This window comes from Python bivittatus, unplaced genomic scaffold, assembly GCF_059951505.1.
Source record: "Python bivittatus isolate LINGU-HERP-01145 unplaced genomic scaffold, Pbiv_v1 ctg000580_np1212, whole genome shotgun sequence".
NCBI lineage: Eukaryota > Metazoa > Chordata > Lepidosauria > Squamata > Pythonidae > Python > Python bivittatus.
The window spans coordinates 29489921-29507938 of record NW_028277087.1 but is presented as its reverse complement, the minus strand read 5'-3'; the positions used below and the strand labels follow the sequence as shown (position 1 = coordinate 29507938).

Below are 18018 nucleotides of genomic sequence, written 5' to 3'. Positions count from 1 at the left end.
AATTACACAGACCCCTTGTACTACAAGGAAAAGCCTTAGAACCAATTACTTGAGTCTCTTCAAAGTAACCATGACTTTACTTTGCCTTCAGATGTAAAACTTTCTTTTTATCCACATGTACACAAAAGCAAGAAGAGAAAGTGAAGGAGTGTTCTTACAAGTAAATTTGAAAGTACACTTCCATGTTGAAATAGTGTTCTGGGGGTGTTGCATAACAAGCAGCTCAGCAATGTATTTTAACAACCCTCCCCCCCAAAAAACTGGGGTCTAAAATGATTTTTTAATTAAACAAAATGTCTTCCTTTCAATCCATGCTAACTCCTTCCAAATCCAAATAAGCAGTAAAGACAATATTTGGAGATCATGTCAAATGTCCAATTTATTATTTTTTATAACTTGAAACTGGAACAAACGTTGTTTTGAATGAGCGTACAAATGAAATGGTAGACACATGCTGAACTCAACAATGTGACAGTAAGGGGAGAAAAGAGGCCAAAAGTCTTGTACAGAGAATAAAAGGAACAATAAATATTTTACTAAGTGATATTGAAATGACCTCCTGTCATCTCAACATTTGTATCCATAATAGAAAATGTGCTCCTATTTTTTTAAATGGAGCACAATTACCAAGCAATAATAAATAGTTCCAAACTTGTTGTAAAAGACAAAACCTCCAAGTAAACAACAAAAGCTCATACAATAAGAAATAGAAAAAGGTAATAAAAATAGTTTACTTGCTGGTACAAATGCAAACAACTGAAATCAACAGTACTTTGCTTTGCAATTCTAAAATACAAAGAGCACCATAAAATGAGTTTGCCTGTGAAAACAAAACCTTGGACTGTGATCAGGACTAGGATGAAATACTGAAGTCATGAAATATACAAAAAGTACAACTCAATTTTTTATTTTACATCCTTTTTTTTTTTAATGTCACTCCAGAAAAGCTCTGTGAATGAATTTTAAAAAGTGTGGGACAGGCTTGCAGTATGGAATAATTCTGACTTAACCAAAATTGATTTTTCAATTTTACCAGTGTAACACCAGTTGTAACAGCAGAGATAACTAGGATATGTCCGCCACATTGTGCTTATGGCCTTGTAAAGCCGGAATCCTAAAAGCAGAAAGGGAGGGGTCATCATTCTTTCACTGAATATAACATTTGTGCTTTAGAGTACCACATGTTGGGTTCTCAGCTATTCAAGTCACAGCTGCTGGTGGTTCAGAATTGAGTTCATCTAAAATGAAAAGGATTATGTGGTACCCTTAGTGACAGATATGTGAACTCACTTGATTACAGAATACATTTTGGGTGAAACTGGCATTTAGGAATGAAAATTATAACCCTGATTTTCACCAAAAATATTCCAGAAGAATTCACGGGGCATATCCCAATTAAAGAAAGTCAAATGTACAAAATACTGTGGAATATGCCTGTATGAAGTTGAATTTATTATCTGTTCTTTGATGTTCACTAGAAATATATCCAGTGAATTGTTTTTCCACAATGGATTTTTTTTAGCATGATTTTATCCCTAATTTGGAAGAGAGAGAATAAAATGGGTTAGATGCAGCTTCTTTTCCTGGCAGTAGCATTTCCTGAGCAGAGTTACATTTGGAGTTTTTCCGTGACAGCAAGAGGGGACGTGATCCTTGTCTATTCCCTTTTTGTTCACTGCCCCTAATTTAGGGAAAGATGCCATCAGGGGTGGAAGAAAATGCGGAGAGGGCAAAATAGACTGCTGGCGGAAGAAGAATTAATCAAGATCCAGCTTTCCATCAGTAGGATCTCTCCACTGCACAAAGAACCTCTCATGGGCAGGAAAAGCCCTCTTGCCAACAGAGGAGATTTTAGATCTAAATCTATAGTGTGTGTGTGAGTGTGTGTGTGTGTATTTTCATGATCAGTTCCTCTCAATGATGTTTTTCATAACATCACCAGAACTCCCTTAAGTAAAGTTATCAGTAGCTTTTTCACCACCCTTCAGTAATTTCTCCCTGCCTTATTCCACCCAAATAAAATAAAAGATGGAAGGAGGGAAACATACCTTAGTCAATAAAACAAGTACAGAATTTCATCCTAGTCCTTCAAATATTTGGAAAATTTATGGAATGTACAATTAGGAGTCAACGGCAGCAGCAAAGCAGACAAAAGAACACAGACTGGCAAAACCTGTACAATGGTCCCTTTCTTACAGGGAGAAAAAAAAAAGTAGGATGCGCCTGGACCAATTTTTACTCCACTGCAATTCACAGTTGTACTCAACAGAATGCTGCTCTTTCTTCTTTTTTCCCTTTTAAAATGACTTCACCTGAAAGCTGTGAAGAGGATAGGGTAGAAGATGATAATGAACAGGTACCCTGATCCCATAAAGTCTCCAGATCAGGCCCCTCCGAAGGAAAGGGGGCTTTACATAGTAGTAAAACTTGCACGGTTGGGTGAGCTGAGGTCTGGTTACACATCCCCTTAACCGACAGTTGACAGAGTGATACCATCTGTTCAGGGATGAGAGGAGGACAGCATACAGACCACTTCATCCCTCAGGAGATGCAGTGCTATCTAATTCAGTATCACTGGATATCTTAAACACACATATCAGTTTTATGGAACATAGCCAGAAAGCTTACATTTGCCAGGAAAAAGCCACCTCCCTTTGGGGTGAGGGGAACTGTGGAATGTTAAGTCAAACAAGTTCACAAAAATGAAATTTCCTCTAACAACAGACAACAGCCAACCATCTAGTTCAACTATACCTGGGAAGGCCTTGATACAAGGGGTCCAGGCAGCTTCGAAGTTATTACTGCCTTGAAGGAACAGCAGTTTTTTGTAGGCCATTTCTGACAGAAAAAAATATTTATATATATTTATATATATACATGCACACAACTAAAATAGTGAACAAAAATTTAAAATGAAACAAAACTTAACACCCCTATCCCCCCAAATAATTAAAAATAATAATTGTTTTGTTTCTTTTACCCTCAGGTCGTCAAACAACCCTTTTATTTTACCTTCTTCTGTACAATAAGGTCTTGACATACAAATTTTTTTTACTATTTTATCCTGCCAAATTAAAAAAATATATTATGGCAGCCTGTTTGTTTGTTTTTATTTTTATTTCCAAATTCACTAACAAAAAAGTACATTAAATCCCTTTAAAAGGACAAGCGTACAGTTAAAAAATTACAAGTTCCAGTAAAAATACAGCAAGTGCCTACATTATATGAATCAACCAATATCAATATTCATTCCAGAAGAAGAGGATAGGGAGAAGGTGGGGAAGGGAGGAAGAGATAAAAATAGGTACAGGTCAGAAATGTGATTTTTTTTTTTAATCTGCAAAGCAATAACAATATTAAGCATTTTTTTTCTACGTACTTTTTCTACATGGTGTAGCAGTCACCTTTTAATCCCCAAATACAAGTTTCTATACATTTTTTCTTGAAATAAAAATTCAACACCCAAGGCAGAAAAAAAAATACTAAAACTCAGACTTTACAGTTACAGTGACAAGAACAAATTTTATAGACCCACCATTTAAATTTTACTGCAACATTTTCAAGGAAAAAAGAGAAAAGTTTTTTTTTTCTTTCTGGTTTTGTAAAATGCCCAGGCATTCTCCATTATTACAAATACTGGTCCACTTTTACAGTAATCAAGAAATTTTAATATATATAATATATACTAAAACCCCGTCACCAAAAGAAAACAATATACACATGGCCATTATGGCATTTTTAATAACCTATTAAGCAAACTTTGAAAAAAAAAGAGATTGCTCAAACACACATACACACATTTTTTTACCCTTGTATGTATTCAATACTGTAAACGTATTTTAAGACAGAGTGCACTAAATTTAACTTTTTAAAAAATTAGCCGTTGTTCCTGAATTTTTTTTTTCATTCAATGATAACAACTTGCAATTTGTGTCATTTGAGTTTTAATTCAGCAGTAAATCATTTCCATTCCATTTCCTAAGCAGCGTTGTCCTGAAAAAGAAGAGAAAGGCTGAGAATAATTCAGCAAATGGATGTCCGAAGTTGTGCTGGATATACATCTTCATTTGATTGGGTCTTATGGCATTTTCATGTCCACTATCTTCAACCAGGCTTTTTTTTTTTAACGTAAATGTGGCTCTTTGTTTTTTAATCTAAAGAACATACCTTTCTTGTTCTACCTTTTTTGAAAAGTCTTTTCATTTCACAAAAATTGTTTGCATGTGTCTCAAGAGACTGAAATAGGAAGATCAGTTTTCAAGGCACTCACATCAAATTGAAATGGCAGTAGAAAAACTGTCCAATAAATTATTAGTTTTTTTTATAGTGCCAGTATTGTGAATGCCATGCTTAGCAACACTGACACTTAATCTCAGATGTCCCCCTTTAATAGTTTCACCCATCTCTGGGCCAAGCAATGACAAAAATGCTGTAATTTCTTGTTCAGAAGCCACTGGTCTTCAATGCAAACAAACAAACCAACCAACAAAAATAGCTTTAAAGTGCGGGTCAACAGAATCAAAATGTAACTTTTATAGTAATGTATACTAACTATATCGGGGGTTTTCAAATTGTTCCCTAGAAAATCTCAGGTTATGAAGATGTGTGTATCTTTGTGTCCGCATGTGTGTGTGCACACACAGGCACAGATAAGGACTGACATTTCAGCTGAGGGCACCTGTTCTGATCTGAAAGTCTAAAAGAACAGCAATGAATTAGAGCTGCGGTATGCTCACAAAAAAAGTGTTATATGTCAGGATGAAATGACCATTGTAAGTAGGGGAAATCACATTGTTCCATGTCTGATCAATTAACATGTCAGTTAGAGAAATTAGGCTTTGCTCTCAGTCAAAATACTCAAGTTGAAGAGAAGAAAATGAAGAAGAACCTGTATCTCTTCTAGCCACTGTCCATGCTTCCCTCAGAAGAACCATGGAACTAAAAACAGAAAAGCAAAGCAAGTGAATAAATTCGACTACAATATTTTTTTCTTCTTCAAATAAATGTTATTAACCAAGTGAAGGTTCAGAATTAAAAGGGTTTCCAAATAAAATATTCAAACAGAAATAACAGTGAAGTGATCAGTGACTTCAGTAAAATTCAGGGAACATTTCAGCGCCTCCCAATGAAGGAACCTCTATCTATCATTTATAATTTAACTGAAAAAGAGATTTAATAGAAATGAAGTATCTCCAATAACTCTATGCAATGTGTAAAATGGGACTGAAATGTATGTGGCAAAACAAATATACAAATAATATTTTTTTTAAAAAATGCGAAATTAAAAAACACCCCCCCAAACACCTTATTTAGAATGGCAGAAAGTTTTAATTACAGAAATTATGAAGAATTTTCATAATTGTATAAATTCAGAATTTATAAAGAAATTGTGTTTTAAATTTTGTTTTAAAGGACTCAGAACTGCAATTTCAAACACAGAGTTTACTGAAATTTAACATCTTTCATTTCAGTACCATTTGAAAGACTGCAAAATTTAAAACCTCCCTAACAAATTTAATGCTTACAGGTTATTTAAATGGCAGATGCCTAAAAGACTGTGATCTGTAAATTTTGGCCTATTTTCTTTACAATAACACAACTGTGCATTATATGAGAATATTTTAATTTTAATGGAAAAATGCCTCATCAGTTCACAGTTGATCCTTATATAATAGCAGCTGTACCTACTATGCCTATCACTGTTGGTTATGAACCTCCTATCATTTTCTGCTGAAGTTCAATGAAAAGGTTTATTGTCAGATTTCAACTGCAAACTATTAATGCACTCAATGGAGAAGTGTATTTTGTTTTTACTTTTTCAAACATTTTTAGAAGCTCCTGTAGAGATTTTAATTTTTCCACTTTCCCCACACATTTTGATGAAATGGCTACAGTGACAATAAAAACGTTGCTGTGTTTAATGTAGAGTTATTGGCCACATAAGCCAGTGTGAGTATACCTGTGGGCCAATCAAAACCTAGAGCTATACTTTCACTACTTTTTTGTGGCCAAGATCTGCCTCATGTCTACTCCCCTCTTGCACTAGTTTAAAAACTAGTCTAGAAAGTTGTGTCCTGTTTTATGCAACCATGCAAGAGCAACTTTTTAAAAGAAAATGCTGTTTACGTTCTGATCTTGAGGTCTAATATTCTTACAAGCATTCCCATGAGTGTTTAACTGTGATGATTAGCGGCCTTATGTATTGGCTTCAGCATGCCATTAGTTAGAAATCTGTACAAGCTGACTACAAATCACCAGCAATGTAAGGACCTGCCAGGTACTTGAAAATCTCTGCTTCTGTATCTCCGGCAAGCAGCCAAAACAAGAAGCCTTTGGCGAACTACCATATGTGGCTGGTAGGCTGTTTCTAAGGCAACTATTAGGGTGTTGGATGTTATGCTAGTTGGTATCTGCTAAATACTGGGCAAAGTTAGGGGGCCATATAATCTCACTGTTCAATCAGTTGTTCTTTTAAGTTGGCTGTTTCAAAGGGAGATGCACTTTAAATATGAGCCCAATTTAAGCATTATCCTAGAAGCCTGAGGAAGACTGCAGATGATCTCACAAGAACTCTGTTGATTCTTCTCCCGTGCATTCCAGGTGATAGAAATGCATGTGTATAAAGGCACTTTTCAAATGCCCTGAATGTCTCCTGATTTAGAATTCTCTCCATCAGAGTTCTACATCATAGATTGAGCCTGTCTGAGCAGAGCAGACTTCCTTCAAGAAGTGCTTCCATAACTTACAGAGAGCAGAACAGGCATCAGCTCAGAGGAAATATAACCAGCAGGTATGGCCCTGCTTTTTCTCTATACAATTATGGTAACATAGAGACTAATGCCAGAACAGAAATTAAGGCATCCTACAGTGAAGCTGTAAATCTCTGTGTGATTTATAGAAATATTGGGAATTGATTTTGGAGATGATGAAGTCCTTGGAACAGTAACTGCTGTATCTGAAGCAGGTAAAACTGCCATATTTGAAACAGGTAAAGAACTGTTCCTGAGGTGAGACTGAAGGGGAAGTATCTGCTTTAGTTCACTTCCTTGTGCGTTCTGGAGCTATATGCTCTGTAAGCAGGGACCCTATATTCTCCTTTGTTTTTCCTACATCCAGGGGTTCAGAGTGCTCTAATGACACTGGAAGTCATTAGTTTTCTCTTACCACACTTAACTATACCTTCCCTTAACACACATCCCAAGTAAGATTCTCCCCAATTAGAGAAAAAAATAATACATTAAACCATGTAAGAAGAACCATACTGAAAAGTCCTGCTCTCTCTTCTTACAGAGGACAGCTAGATATCTCTGGGAATCCTATTTGTAAGACATGAACCCCATGGCACCTCTTGCTTATGTTCCACAGCAACTGATGTTCTGAAGCATACCATCTTTGATTCAGGAAATAATTTAAAGCCATCATGTCTTACTAGTCATGGATAAAGAAATCCTATACCAAATCCCTAAACCACTTGGCATATAGATTGGAAGGGAGGGGAAATCACTGTATTGTGTAACAGCAGATTTAATTTATACTGAATCTCACAATATTCAACCTTACTGGATAATCCTGATTCTAATAACTGAAAGAAAAACTTCCCTACAGCAGGCATAATTTTATACATGTTTGTTTTCTCCCAAGTTACTTGTTTTTATCTAAGCTAAAAAGTCCCAGATGTAATGTTTCCTCATAGAGCAACTGCTCTTGCCCCTTGATAATTTTGTTGGCTTTCATGCACATTTTCCAGTATGATTTTTTGAGATGCTGTGGCCAGAAACATACACAGACGTCAAACATGAAGATACTTACTATATGTATCTTTATAAAGATATAACAATATCAGGACTTTTATTTATTTTTATTCCTTTTCTAATCATCTCCACCATGGAATATGACTTTTATAGGAGCTGCACACCGGCTCAATGTTTTCACTAAGCTGCCTATCACTATTTGTAAAATCCATTTCCTGGATCAGTCTGTGCCAGCTATACCCCATAAAAATACCATCAAATAGGAATAAAAAGTACATCGTATTATACTTTTTATACTGAACTGCAGTGACCATCTTACTGCCCAGTTATGCATTTTGAAGAGTTCTATTAGAGCCCTTTGCAGTCCCTTGTTTTAACCACCTAAAATACTGAAATGTCATCAGCCAGTTGGTTACTGCACTGCTCATCCCTAACTTTAAATCATATATGAGTAAGTTTAAAAATACTGGTTCCAAGAACAAATCCTTGGGGGAAGGGTCGGATTACACAACTTTTATTTGTAGTAAATAATGGTTTATTCCTGCTGTTTTCTGTTCTTTAATCAGTTACTAACCTTGGATATTACAGAACAAGTGAATGCCTAGTTTTCTGTGACATAGCTACACCTATGCAATTCTGTTTATTGTCCATCTTGTTTGAAGTACATGTTGTTACGTTATTTAATTAGCTGGCAACTAATTCTTTGCATGGAAGGCTGCAAGGTGTTAAAATTGTGTGAAATTTCCTTTCAAAAGAATATTGGAATAAACTAGAGAAAAAGGATTAACCTATTTTATAATTAAATAATAATTATTTAATCAGGGCAACATTTTGAGAAAGCTGATGGTATGATAATGAATAAAAATTTAGAGCTGCAGTCTTTAATTGATTAATCAGCCTGAAGAAGCATATTGCACGATCCTTAAAAGGGCTTATTCTCAGGAACAATATTCTCAGCATATAGTACAATTGTACCAAAAGTAAATAAATAAATCCATGATTAATTGGGCAACTTTTTTTTGTTAGTCATTTTTTAAATATAATTATAAAACTCAGATAGTAAGGATCACACAAGGAAAAGCATTTTTCTCTAACAACTAAAACAGGCTGTCTGATATCTAGTAAATCTATCTAGTTTGGCATTGTCCACACTGACAAACATTTTACAGAATTTCAGGAATGGATCTTTCCCAGCCGTACCTGGGGATGTCAAAAACTGAACTGGGAACTTTCTGCGTGCAGAGCATGCACTATGTACCCTTTCATTTCACACACACAGAACGATTCCTCTAAAATGAACACCTGCTGCAACATATAAATGTATTCTAAAAAAAAAGCCTTTTTCTTCAAAAGTTTTGTTTAGTCCTAAGCAAATTTATGCACATCTAATCTGATTGGGTGGTTTTTCAGTGAATAGCAGTCATAATCAAAATATCATTTTACCCATATTATACATGCATTTCTCTATGCACATATATATCGCACATGTATACTAATTAAACTACTTTCAGTTAAAAACACACACTAGTCTGTTGCTGCATATTGGTATAGAATGGTCACTTAGTGTAAATGTACATATTCAGGTTATCAAGTGACAATTATCATGTGAATAATGTATAATGTGAACAAGGATAAGTGGCATGCCTGCAAAAAAATGAAGCTTTTCTTTGTGTTTTGCATCCTAAAATTTGCACATGAAGCTCTCAGGGCTCTCAGTTTCTCTTTATTTAATGAACTGTGTAACAGAAATGGCAGAAAAGAAAAAAGGATAAGGCATTAAAACAAATTCCCTAAAAATAATGCACAATTTTTGCTATTGCTTTTGTTATTATAGCTGCCTTTAGAGAATTTGGTGCCCGTTTCTTTTTATTTCTCAAAATGTTTATTTTAGAATCTGTTAAAAATAATATTTTAAATAAAGGCCTCTATTTTAAGTGGTATCATCAGTGCTAAATTTTAAATCCAAATCCAAAAGAAAGTGCTAAAATTTTAAGATTGTTATCCGCGATACGATTTAATATTTCCTAATTCTCAAATGATTTTCTTTTTTCTTTTTAAAGAACAACAACAAGAAAAACAAAATGTTGGCTTCTTCACAAGAAATTACACATGCTCAGCATAAGATTCAACAAAGCAGCGGCCCTCTAAAATTATAATTTAAATTGATATGCATCTCCCCTTGTAATGCAAATAATCTCAGGTTACTATTGGGGAAAACTAGAATGGGATACCCAACAAAATTTAAAAGGAAATCTAAAAGAAAAAAAAAGTATTAAAAAAAAGTACCTGCACATGCCAAAACAAACAAAAAAACAAAATAACCCAATAAATACAGAAATTATTGCACAGTTAAAAGGCTTCACAATTTTTACTGCCTTAACCAATCCTCAGGTTTAATAGAACTTTGTAGACACAGGTTATATTTAAGTGCCAAATTCTGGCACCTGCCATAGTTACACTAAGATATGTTTGTGGAGGCAAGTTAGGTCAGCTTTTCTCAGTTGGCAATAGTTAAACTGTACAACTTAAATGTTACCTAGACCCCTGCTTTTAACCCAGTGGGGGAGGGGGGGCTTAACTTCTTTCTGCCTGCTCAATTTTTACATCATTTGTCAGCAAGTGTTCGCCATGCCACTTTTTCATGTGTTTCTCCAGGGTGCTGTAAACACTGAAGGGCATCTGGCAAATGTCGCAGCGGTAGACCTCCTTCCCTATCTGGCCATGCGTTTTCATATGACGTGTCAGCTTACTGCTCTGGGCACATGCATAGTTGCAGAGCTCACATTTGTAAGGCCGCTCTCCTGTGTGGCTCCGGCGATGCACCGTTAAGTTACTGCAGTTCTTAAAGACCTTGCCACAGTATTCGCACGTGTCACTCCGCCGTCCTTCCTTTGAACTGGGTCGACCGGGACCGGGTCCACTGATATGGGGAGTGCTGCCTCCACTCGCCGTCCCACTGCGCCCTGAGAGACCACCATCCAGCATGTCACCTGGTGGTGTAGAGAAACGCAGGCTTCCATTCTCTGAGGAATGCTCCGAAGAAGTCGCAAAGGGGGATTGTCGGGAGTCTGTGAACCCTAGAAATGGATCCTTCATGAAGTGCCTTGATGCTGCGTATCCTACCAGCCACTGAGAGTAAACATTTTCAGAAGGTATTATTGTTGCTGGTGGCAAGTCCAAATCCTTTTCTATCTTTATTCTTTTGGAGGAATTATTTAAACTGGGGCTTGTGATAGGGGTGGGCTTGCGAGGGAACAGCCCTGGGAAGGGTTCACCTGGCCCAAAGTTTCTCCCATTCACTGTCCCTTCCTCAGTGCGGTCAAGTTCTCCAGCTACTGAGTCTTCATCACCTGTGTCTCTCTGGCAAAGGTCTCGAGGGCAGAGATCTCGCTGATCTGAAGACCTTTTCATGAAGCCACCTCTTTTCTGCTTTTCAGCCAGCATGTCACTGTATTGCTGGATGGTACCAAGGCTTACATTCTCTATCACTTTTCCTAGGACAAGGGATTTTTCATCAGGCAGCGATTTGGAACCATTCTCTCGGTTACGGCTTAGTTCTGAATCCATGCTAAAGCTTGACTCGGGTCGACTTTCATTTTCCAGCTCTTCTTCCTCCTCTTCTTCCTCCTCTTCTTCTTCATTGTCATGGCCTAGAGAAGGATCACTCTCATTCCTGAAATCTGCCTCACTAGATTTTAGTCCCTCTCCAGTAAGTTCACTTGTGCCAGGCTCAGGGGAACTTGTGGCAGACAATCCATCATCAGACCTCCCTGTCATGGACCCAGCTTTGTGCATATGCGTTTTCATATGGCGTTTTAACTTGCTGGCTTGGGAACAAGCATGGTCACAGAGTTGGCATTTATAGGGCTTCTCTCCTGTGTGACTGCGCCGGTGGACAATGAGATTACTCTGAAACTTGAAGGTTTTTCCACAAAATTCACAGGACTTACTTTTTGCCTGAGGCTGAGGAGGCGTAGTGCTGCTTGGAGGCATTGGTGGCAATGGAGGGGTGTTCAGAAAAGGAGATTTAGGGCTTGGCTGGAAAGGATTCAACAAGCGATGCATAGGGTTGCTGCGACTGGGTGAGACTGGTGGTGGGGTGGAATTGTTTCCTGCCAGTTCTCGAAGCCTTCTGGAGAAATCCATCGCGGGCGACTCAATTGCCATGGGGTTTAAACGCATGACTCTGTCAAAGGCACTAGGATGCTGGGCAACTAACCCCATTTCTTCGGCACTAAGGCGATGTGGATCCAGATGATGACGAGGTGGCGGACTGAAGAGGGGAGGTGTGTTGGGAAGCCGACCTTCACCAAAGCCAGGATGATCACGCAGGATGGGACCTGTCATTCGTAAGAGACTAAAAGGGTTATTGTCGCCTAGGAAATTCATCAGCGGGGACTGTGCAACAGTCTCGGGTCCCAGAGGAGGAGGGATGGTGATGCGTGGAGTAAGGGAGCTGTTTGAAGGGCTAGTTTCCAAGTAGATGCGGAATCCATGTGTATTCTGGGCATGCTGAAGCAAGAACCAAGCGCTATTAAAAGGGTGCTTGCATGTTGTGCAAATATAGCTTGAAGGCTCATCTTTACCTGCAGAGGAAAAGAAGGGACAGAGAAAAAGGGAGAATAATTAGAAAAGCAACCCAGAGCACTGTGAATAAACTTTATCCTCAACAGTTATAACATAAACATGATTCAAGTATAGCTTTCTAGAAGCAATTAATATTGGTGTTATAGTCCAAAATGTAAGAAAGGCCTCTTAATCTCAGCAGTTGAGGCATTTGACAGGGAGAACATGTTTTATGCCAGTTCTGAGGTTGATTCAACAGTCAGTGCTCCTATTATTACTACTTAGAGTTAAGTATTTCTTTCTTCAGACAAAATGTGACAAAAAAAGTCTAGACCATTAATGCTTCTTAAACAACACAATGGTAGTATAAAAAGTGACAGAAATCACAGAGGCAAGTTAAAATGTATAGTATATTCTGTCAAAAAGCTGTTTTAACAATACATTTTGCCTCAGCTTACCCTTGAATGGATTTTAACAAACCCCTCTTTTGAAATATGATCTAACAGCAAATCAAGTACACAATCTTACAAAGCCATGCAGCTTCAAAAGAATGAATGTTCTGCTTCCTTTAGACAGATTTTATACAGATTTTTTATTTATCAATAATAATTTATACACTTCCTATGCAAATATGTCTTGAAGCAAATAAAAATTATACAATAAGTTAAAACACTGTAAAATCATCTTAATTAAAACTGGGGTGGGGGAAGAGAAAAGGAAAGCAAAGCCCCATTCATACTATGGAGGCCCGAATGAAAAGATACTCTTCAACAGGCACCTAGAATAATTGGTTGATTACCCATGGCTGACTGAGTCTTCCATCTTTAATGTCACAAAAAGAATTTTCTATCTATCTGTTTTCCTTTTAGTGTTCCTCTAAGTTGGCTCACCTAATAAAAGAGTTCTCTCCCTCAAAGGGATATACCTGAAAGATAGTGGTTGCAACATTGTTTTGAATTAAACTAAAGACCAAGACCAATCCAAAAAAATAGTTTTAAAATGGCAATTGATTAGCCACTAGCATTTGTTTCCTGCAGCTGAGAAGCTTTTTTAAAAGCATATACTGTACATTAAAAAAAAAAAAAATCACCTTTTTGAAATGCAAGACAGAATGAATCTATTTCACTTCTGCTTCCTACTTCCCTTTCAAACCCAGCTTATTAGTGTGTGTCCCTGGCATAAGATATTGGTATGATAAGCTAACACTGATAAGAGTAGTTCTTCTTTCATTTCACTTTTATGCCCATGAACTTTTCTGTTCAGCAGCCCCTGTTCACAATCCTAAGACTGACTGAGGCTGCCCAATTACCAAGGTTTTGACAGATTCACTTTTTCTTTTTTCTTCTTTTTCTGCCTGCTTCACTTTCACAACCCTCAAAGGCTCTTCTTAGATTCCCCTTTATTTTATATAAACTTCTATTTAAAATAAATAAATAAAATGTTCATTTCCATATTATCACTTCATGGTTATCTTGCCTCAAAATCGCCCTAAGCAGTGTGAATGCTCACTTTTAAGAACAGAACAACGTCAAAAAGTCTTTGAAGATCCACTCCGAATATTTTTATATGCTGAAAGTTGCCAAGTATTTTTAAAATGCTCAGATGGTTAGATAGTGCTGTAAAGTGATTGCTATAGTTGATGCACAATGCCTACTTTGGAAAAAATATGCCGTAAGGTCGGTTTCACTGTGTATCTAAGTTGTCTAGCTTGGCTTCGCATATTATACGTAAGTGGGAAAAAGACATTGGAGTCAATTACATTCTTTATTGTCACTAGGGGTGAAATAAATGTTATGGTGTGGAGGGCAGTGTTCTAGCCAGTTGGTCTAAAAGGGATATTCCATTCTTCTACTTCATTTATCTATTTTCCCAACAAATCACACTTACACCATTCTGGGCCCACTGAACGTGATCAGCATTGCTAACCTTAAGGTGCCATTTCTGCACACCTTAGTGTTCCTACATGCCTGCTACTTCCCTCTTGTATACCAATGGTACTGTACTACACAGGGTTCTACACTGTGAGCAGAAGAGTGCTACTTATATATAGAATGTTTCCTGTGCCCATATACAATAGTCAACTTCTAGCATATGGCCATGAAGAAGAAACAGAAGTTCTCCAACAACATGTTAAAGTTGGGGGGTGGGGGGGAATGTCATTTATGCTTCCTTCTGCCTCCTTACTTGGTTCAAGTTTATGTCTTTTTTATTGGCTGTGCACTTTTACAATAAATCTGTTTAAATAATGAAGAATGCCATCATCATGATTCACAAATTAAGTAGTTCCTTTTAAATTTCCGTCTGCATTAAGACTGTGAAAACTGTGCAGCTCTCCTCCTACAAGCAGAAAAGTAGAATATAATAATAGTACAGTAACTTTTATAACTTTTAATTATGTATTTCTGATTTTAGTTTGTTGTAAGCTGCCCAGAGTCCCCCATTGTGGGGAGATGGGCGGGGACAAGCCTATTAAATAAATAAATAAATAAATAAATAAATAAACTTCAGTAACAATAACAACTTTCTGCAGTGCATTATGAAGTACATCTACAGGTGACCACAAAGTAACACAATCATGTATGAAGTGCTATGCAGGACTGACGTTACAAGTCCTAAATTTACTGTTGACATTATGATGGTTCAGAATTTGGTTACAACTAAATAGTAGGGCTAAACAGGGGCACTGTGGAGGTCTATTATATCTAATCAGCAACATTTCTGAAGGCTATTTTCAAGAAGGGCTAGAACTCTAATATAATTCTCCAAAGTGGACTACTAGGAAATTATAAATGGAAGGTTAGATGATACCCTCTGGAGGATGGATCAAAGGATGGACTGTGCTTACCAACTGCTGATCCCTAGTTTAATAACAGATCAGCTGGTGGTGCTCTGGCTCAATTAAGACTAGGTGATAACGTCTTACTACTTGAGGATTTACAACATAAATATCATTTATCAAAAAATACAGAGTGCTTTTACAACATCTTTTAACATCTAGGCATGGATCTATAGGCCAAAATGCTTCAGAACTCTCTACAGTAAATTGTAAAATAATAAGCTTGCAATAATTATTTATAAGTGGTTATTTTATACAAATTAGATATTCAAGAGTATAGAGAGGCATGAAATAAGGAATTTGATTCCATCAATGCCAATGGAAGAATATTTTGGCATATGTAAATCAGATTTCTATAGAATTAAAATTTTGATTTGTTGATCCAAAATGTTATTTCATGCATATTCCACATGTATACATCTTTTCAGGAGAAAACAGAAAATTTAACTAATTGTTCAAGATGATAAAGTAACACGGATTCAAATGATATAGTCTTGTGCTATTATGACACCCTTTTGGACAAACGTTATTTGTTCATTAGATTTATAACATGCCCTTCCTCCAGGAGCTTAAGCAGTCCACACAGCAGTCCCTCCTCCAATTTTTCCCCTCAACAACCCTATGAGGTAAATTGGATTAAAAGAGAGTAAATGTCCATGGCAGAGTCTGGTTTTGACCTGGAGACTCCTTAACCACTACACCACACTGAATCTCACAGGTTAATTATCTTGGATGGATTAGCTTTTGTAGATGCTGATATTATTTTGAATTACATACTAGCCATATTAAAACAAAAGACCAAAGGTAATGGCTATTGTGTGCTCTTAGCTTTGGAAAAAGTTCTCTGTCCTCCATCAACTGTCTTAAAAATTTACCTCTCTTCTCATTTTTAAACAAGCATTCTATTACCAGCAGTGTCAACTGTAAGGTTATTTAGAAACTAAATATACTATTCTGTATATTTCATTTTCCACTGCTTTAATTTTTAACATTAGACAAACTTCCTTAAATGTAAACAAATTAACTGTATAGTATGATACGACTATATATGCTACGTTAACTGAATAATATATGACTATTCATGTCATTTTTTTCTTTTGTGAAGAACAACATTAATTTAATTTTAAAATGCGGTAATTTTTTCAGATAGCTCATATCACTCCTTACTCCAAAGCCTTTTACACACAATTCACTTTTGGTATATAAGTATCATCAATGATTTGTTACAGCACCACTTAGGCTTCTAACAAATGTATCTCATTAGATTAAATAATGAGCCTTGAGTATCCCATAGCTTAAACCTATACAAGTAATTATAGTTTGTGCATTTGCTGAACCCACCTGTCTATTTTGAGATTTTTTTTCCTGAAAATAATTGTTCTCTTCCTTATTCTGTGATGGCTGACATTATGTGCAAAATCTGAATGCATTAAAAAGGTAATCAAGCAAAGCAAAGCAAATCCACGACTCAAGACAGGGCTTCCCCACACAGCTCAGCTGCTTGCTGTGCTTTTGTCTTGGGGTTGGAAACAAGAATTTTGCAATGGACACTCAACAAAGAATGTTGGACAAATTCCATCCTTTGGAGTTCACTGAATTTCTAGCTTGCCCTAACCCTAACCCCTTTTTTTGGGGGGGGGGGAGACTGCTAGTCCTTGCTTTATTCTGATTTAACTCCTTGCTAGTCCTTGTTTTATTCTGGTTCAACCTGTCTCCACTTCTCTAAACCTATATATACAAGCAATCAAACTCTTGCAAAGTTCTTTTTATATTTTTAAACAAGGTAAAGAAGCTGGGGAGTTCAGTTCCTAGTGGCTAAATTGTTAACACTGATTGTTTTACAGCATTAACATAAACAAACAATATGGCTTCAAACTTAATTCAAACTATGTGGCTACATAACCCTAGTTAAGTTTCATTTAACTCTGTGGTTCTTCAAAATGAATAGTAGTAACATTATACTTTATGTAAGATTTAACAGACAGATTATGTATAAAAGTCTATTACTAATTATGTGTTTGGATTCTAAACCAGGTCTGGCTACTCTTTTGTCTTACCAGATGGAAGGTCTATGCAGGGTCTACTGTGCTGGACAAGGAAGTGAAGTATCAACATTGTGAATATTCTTTAACTATCTGTAGCAAAAGAAGGGCTCGCTGTGAGCAAGCATTAGAATGCAATATGTAGGATTCCCCTGATCTATTTCCAAATGTAAAGGCTTAAACAGGAATTTTTGAAGCCTCTCTACAGATATACTCTAAAGTTGTACCTACTTGTAAGTACTTGGTGAAAAATGTGCTATTTGGCAGTCAAATAAGCATGACTAACATAAGGTGATCTACTTCTGCTTCTCATGTTTCATAGAAATAAAACACAGTATTTAACATTTCTACAGTTGTATATAAGCTACTTAGAAAAGGAAGGATAATATAGCAAAAGTACTTTCACTTGCTTTAGAATTTTAAAAGAGGAATCAATTGAATTGTGTATGATTATATCTTTTGATTTTGTAAGGTTTAATGAAATATAGGCTAAAGTTCTTAGAAATAAATAATAAATAAAAAATAACCTAGTTGCAAATACACTTGCATTTAGAGTATAATCCATATGCCATGGGTGGAAGGAATATACCACAAAATCACAACTTTTAATAAAACATTGATGAGTTCTTTTTAGAAATCAGCATCAGAGACAATAAAAACAGAGGTTTAATGCTATTTCAGTTCATCTTTAGAAACTCTGGAAAATAACAATTTGCCAGATTTTAAAGCAACTGTATGTTTATTATTAACACTCAAGAGCAGACATGTATTGGCTTCCTCTATAGCTACTTTCACTGCTTTTTTCATATAATAAATATTAAGT

The 18018-nt window shown here is 36.3% G+C and overlaps 1 protein-coding gene across 4 annotated transcripts in view; it reads right to left on the bottom strand.

Annotated features, from left to right (window-relative positions):
- Positions 1-361: 361 nt before the first annotated feature.
- BCL11B (BCL11 transcription factor B) overlaps positions 362-18018 on the bottom strand; it is a 155898-nt gene continuing 138241 nt past the window's right edge. For all 4 annotated transcript variants that reach the window (XM_088149864.1, XM_088149866.1, XM_088149865.1 and 1 more), the window contains one exon: positions 362-12337. In XM_088149864.1, the coding sequence (XP_088005990.1) occupies positions 10326-12337 (2012 nt within the window). In that variant the 3' untranslated portion in view covers positions 362-10325. The remainder of the gene's footprint in view (positions 12338-18018) is intronic.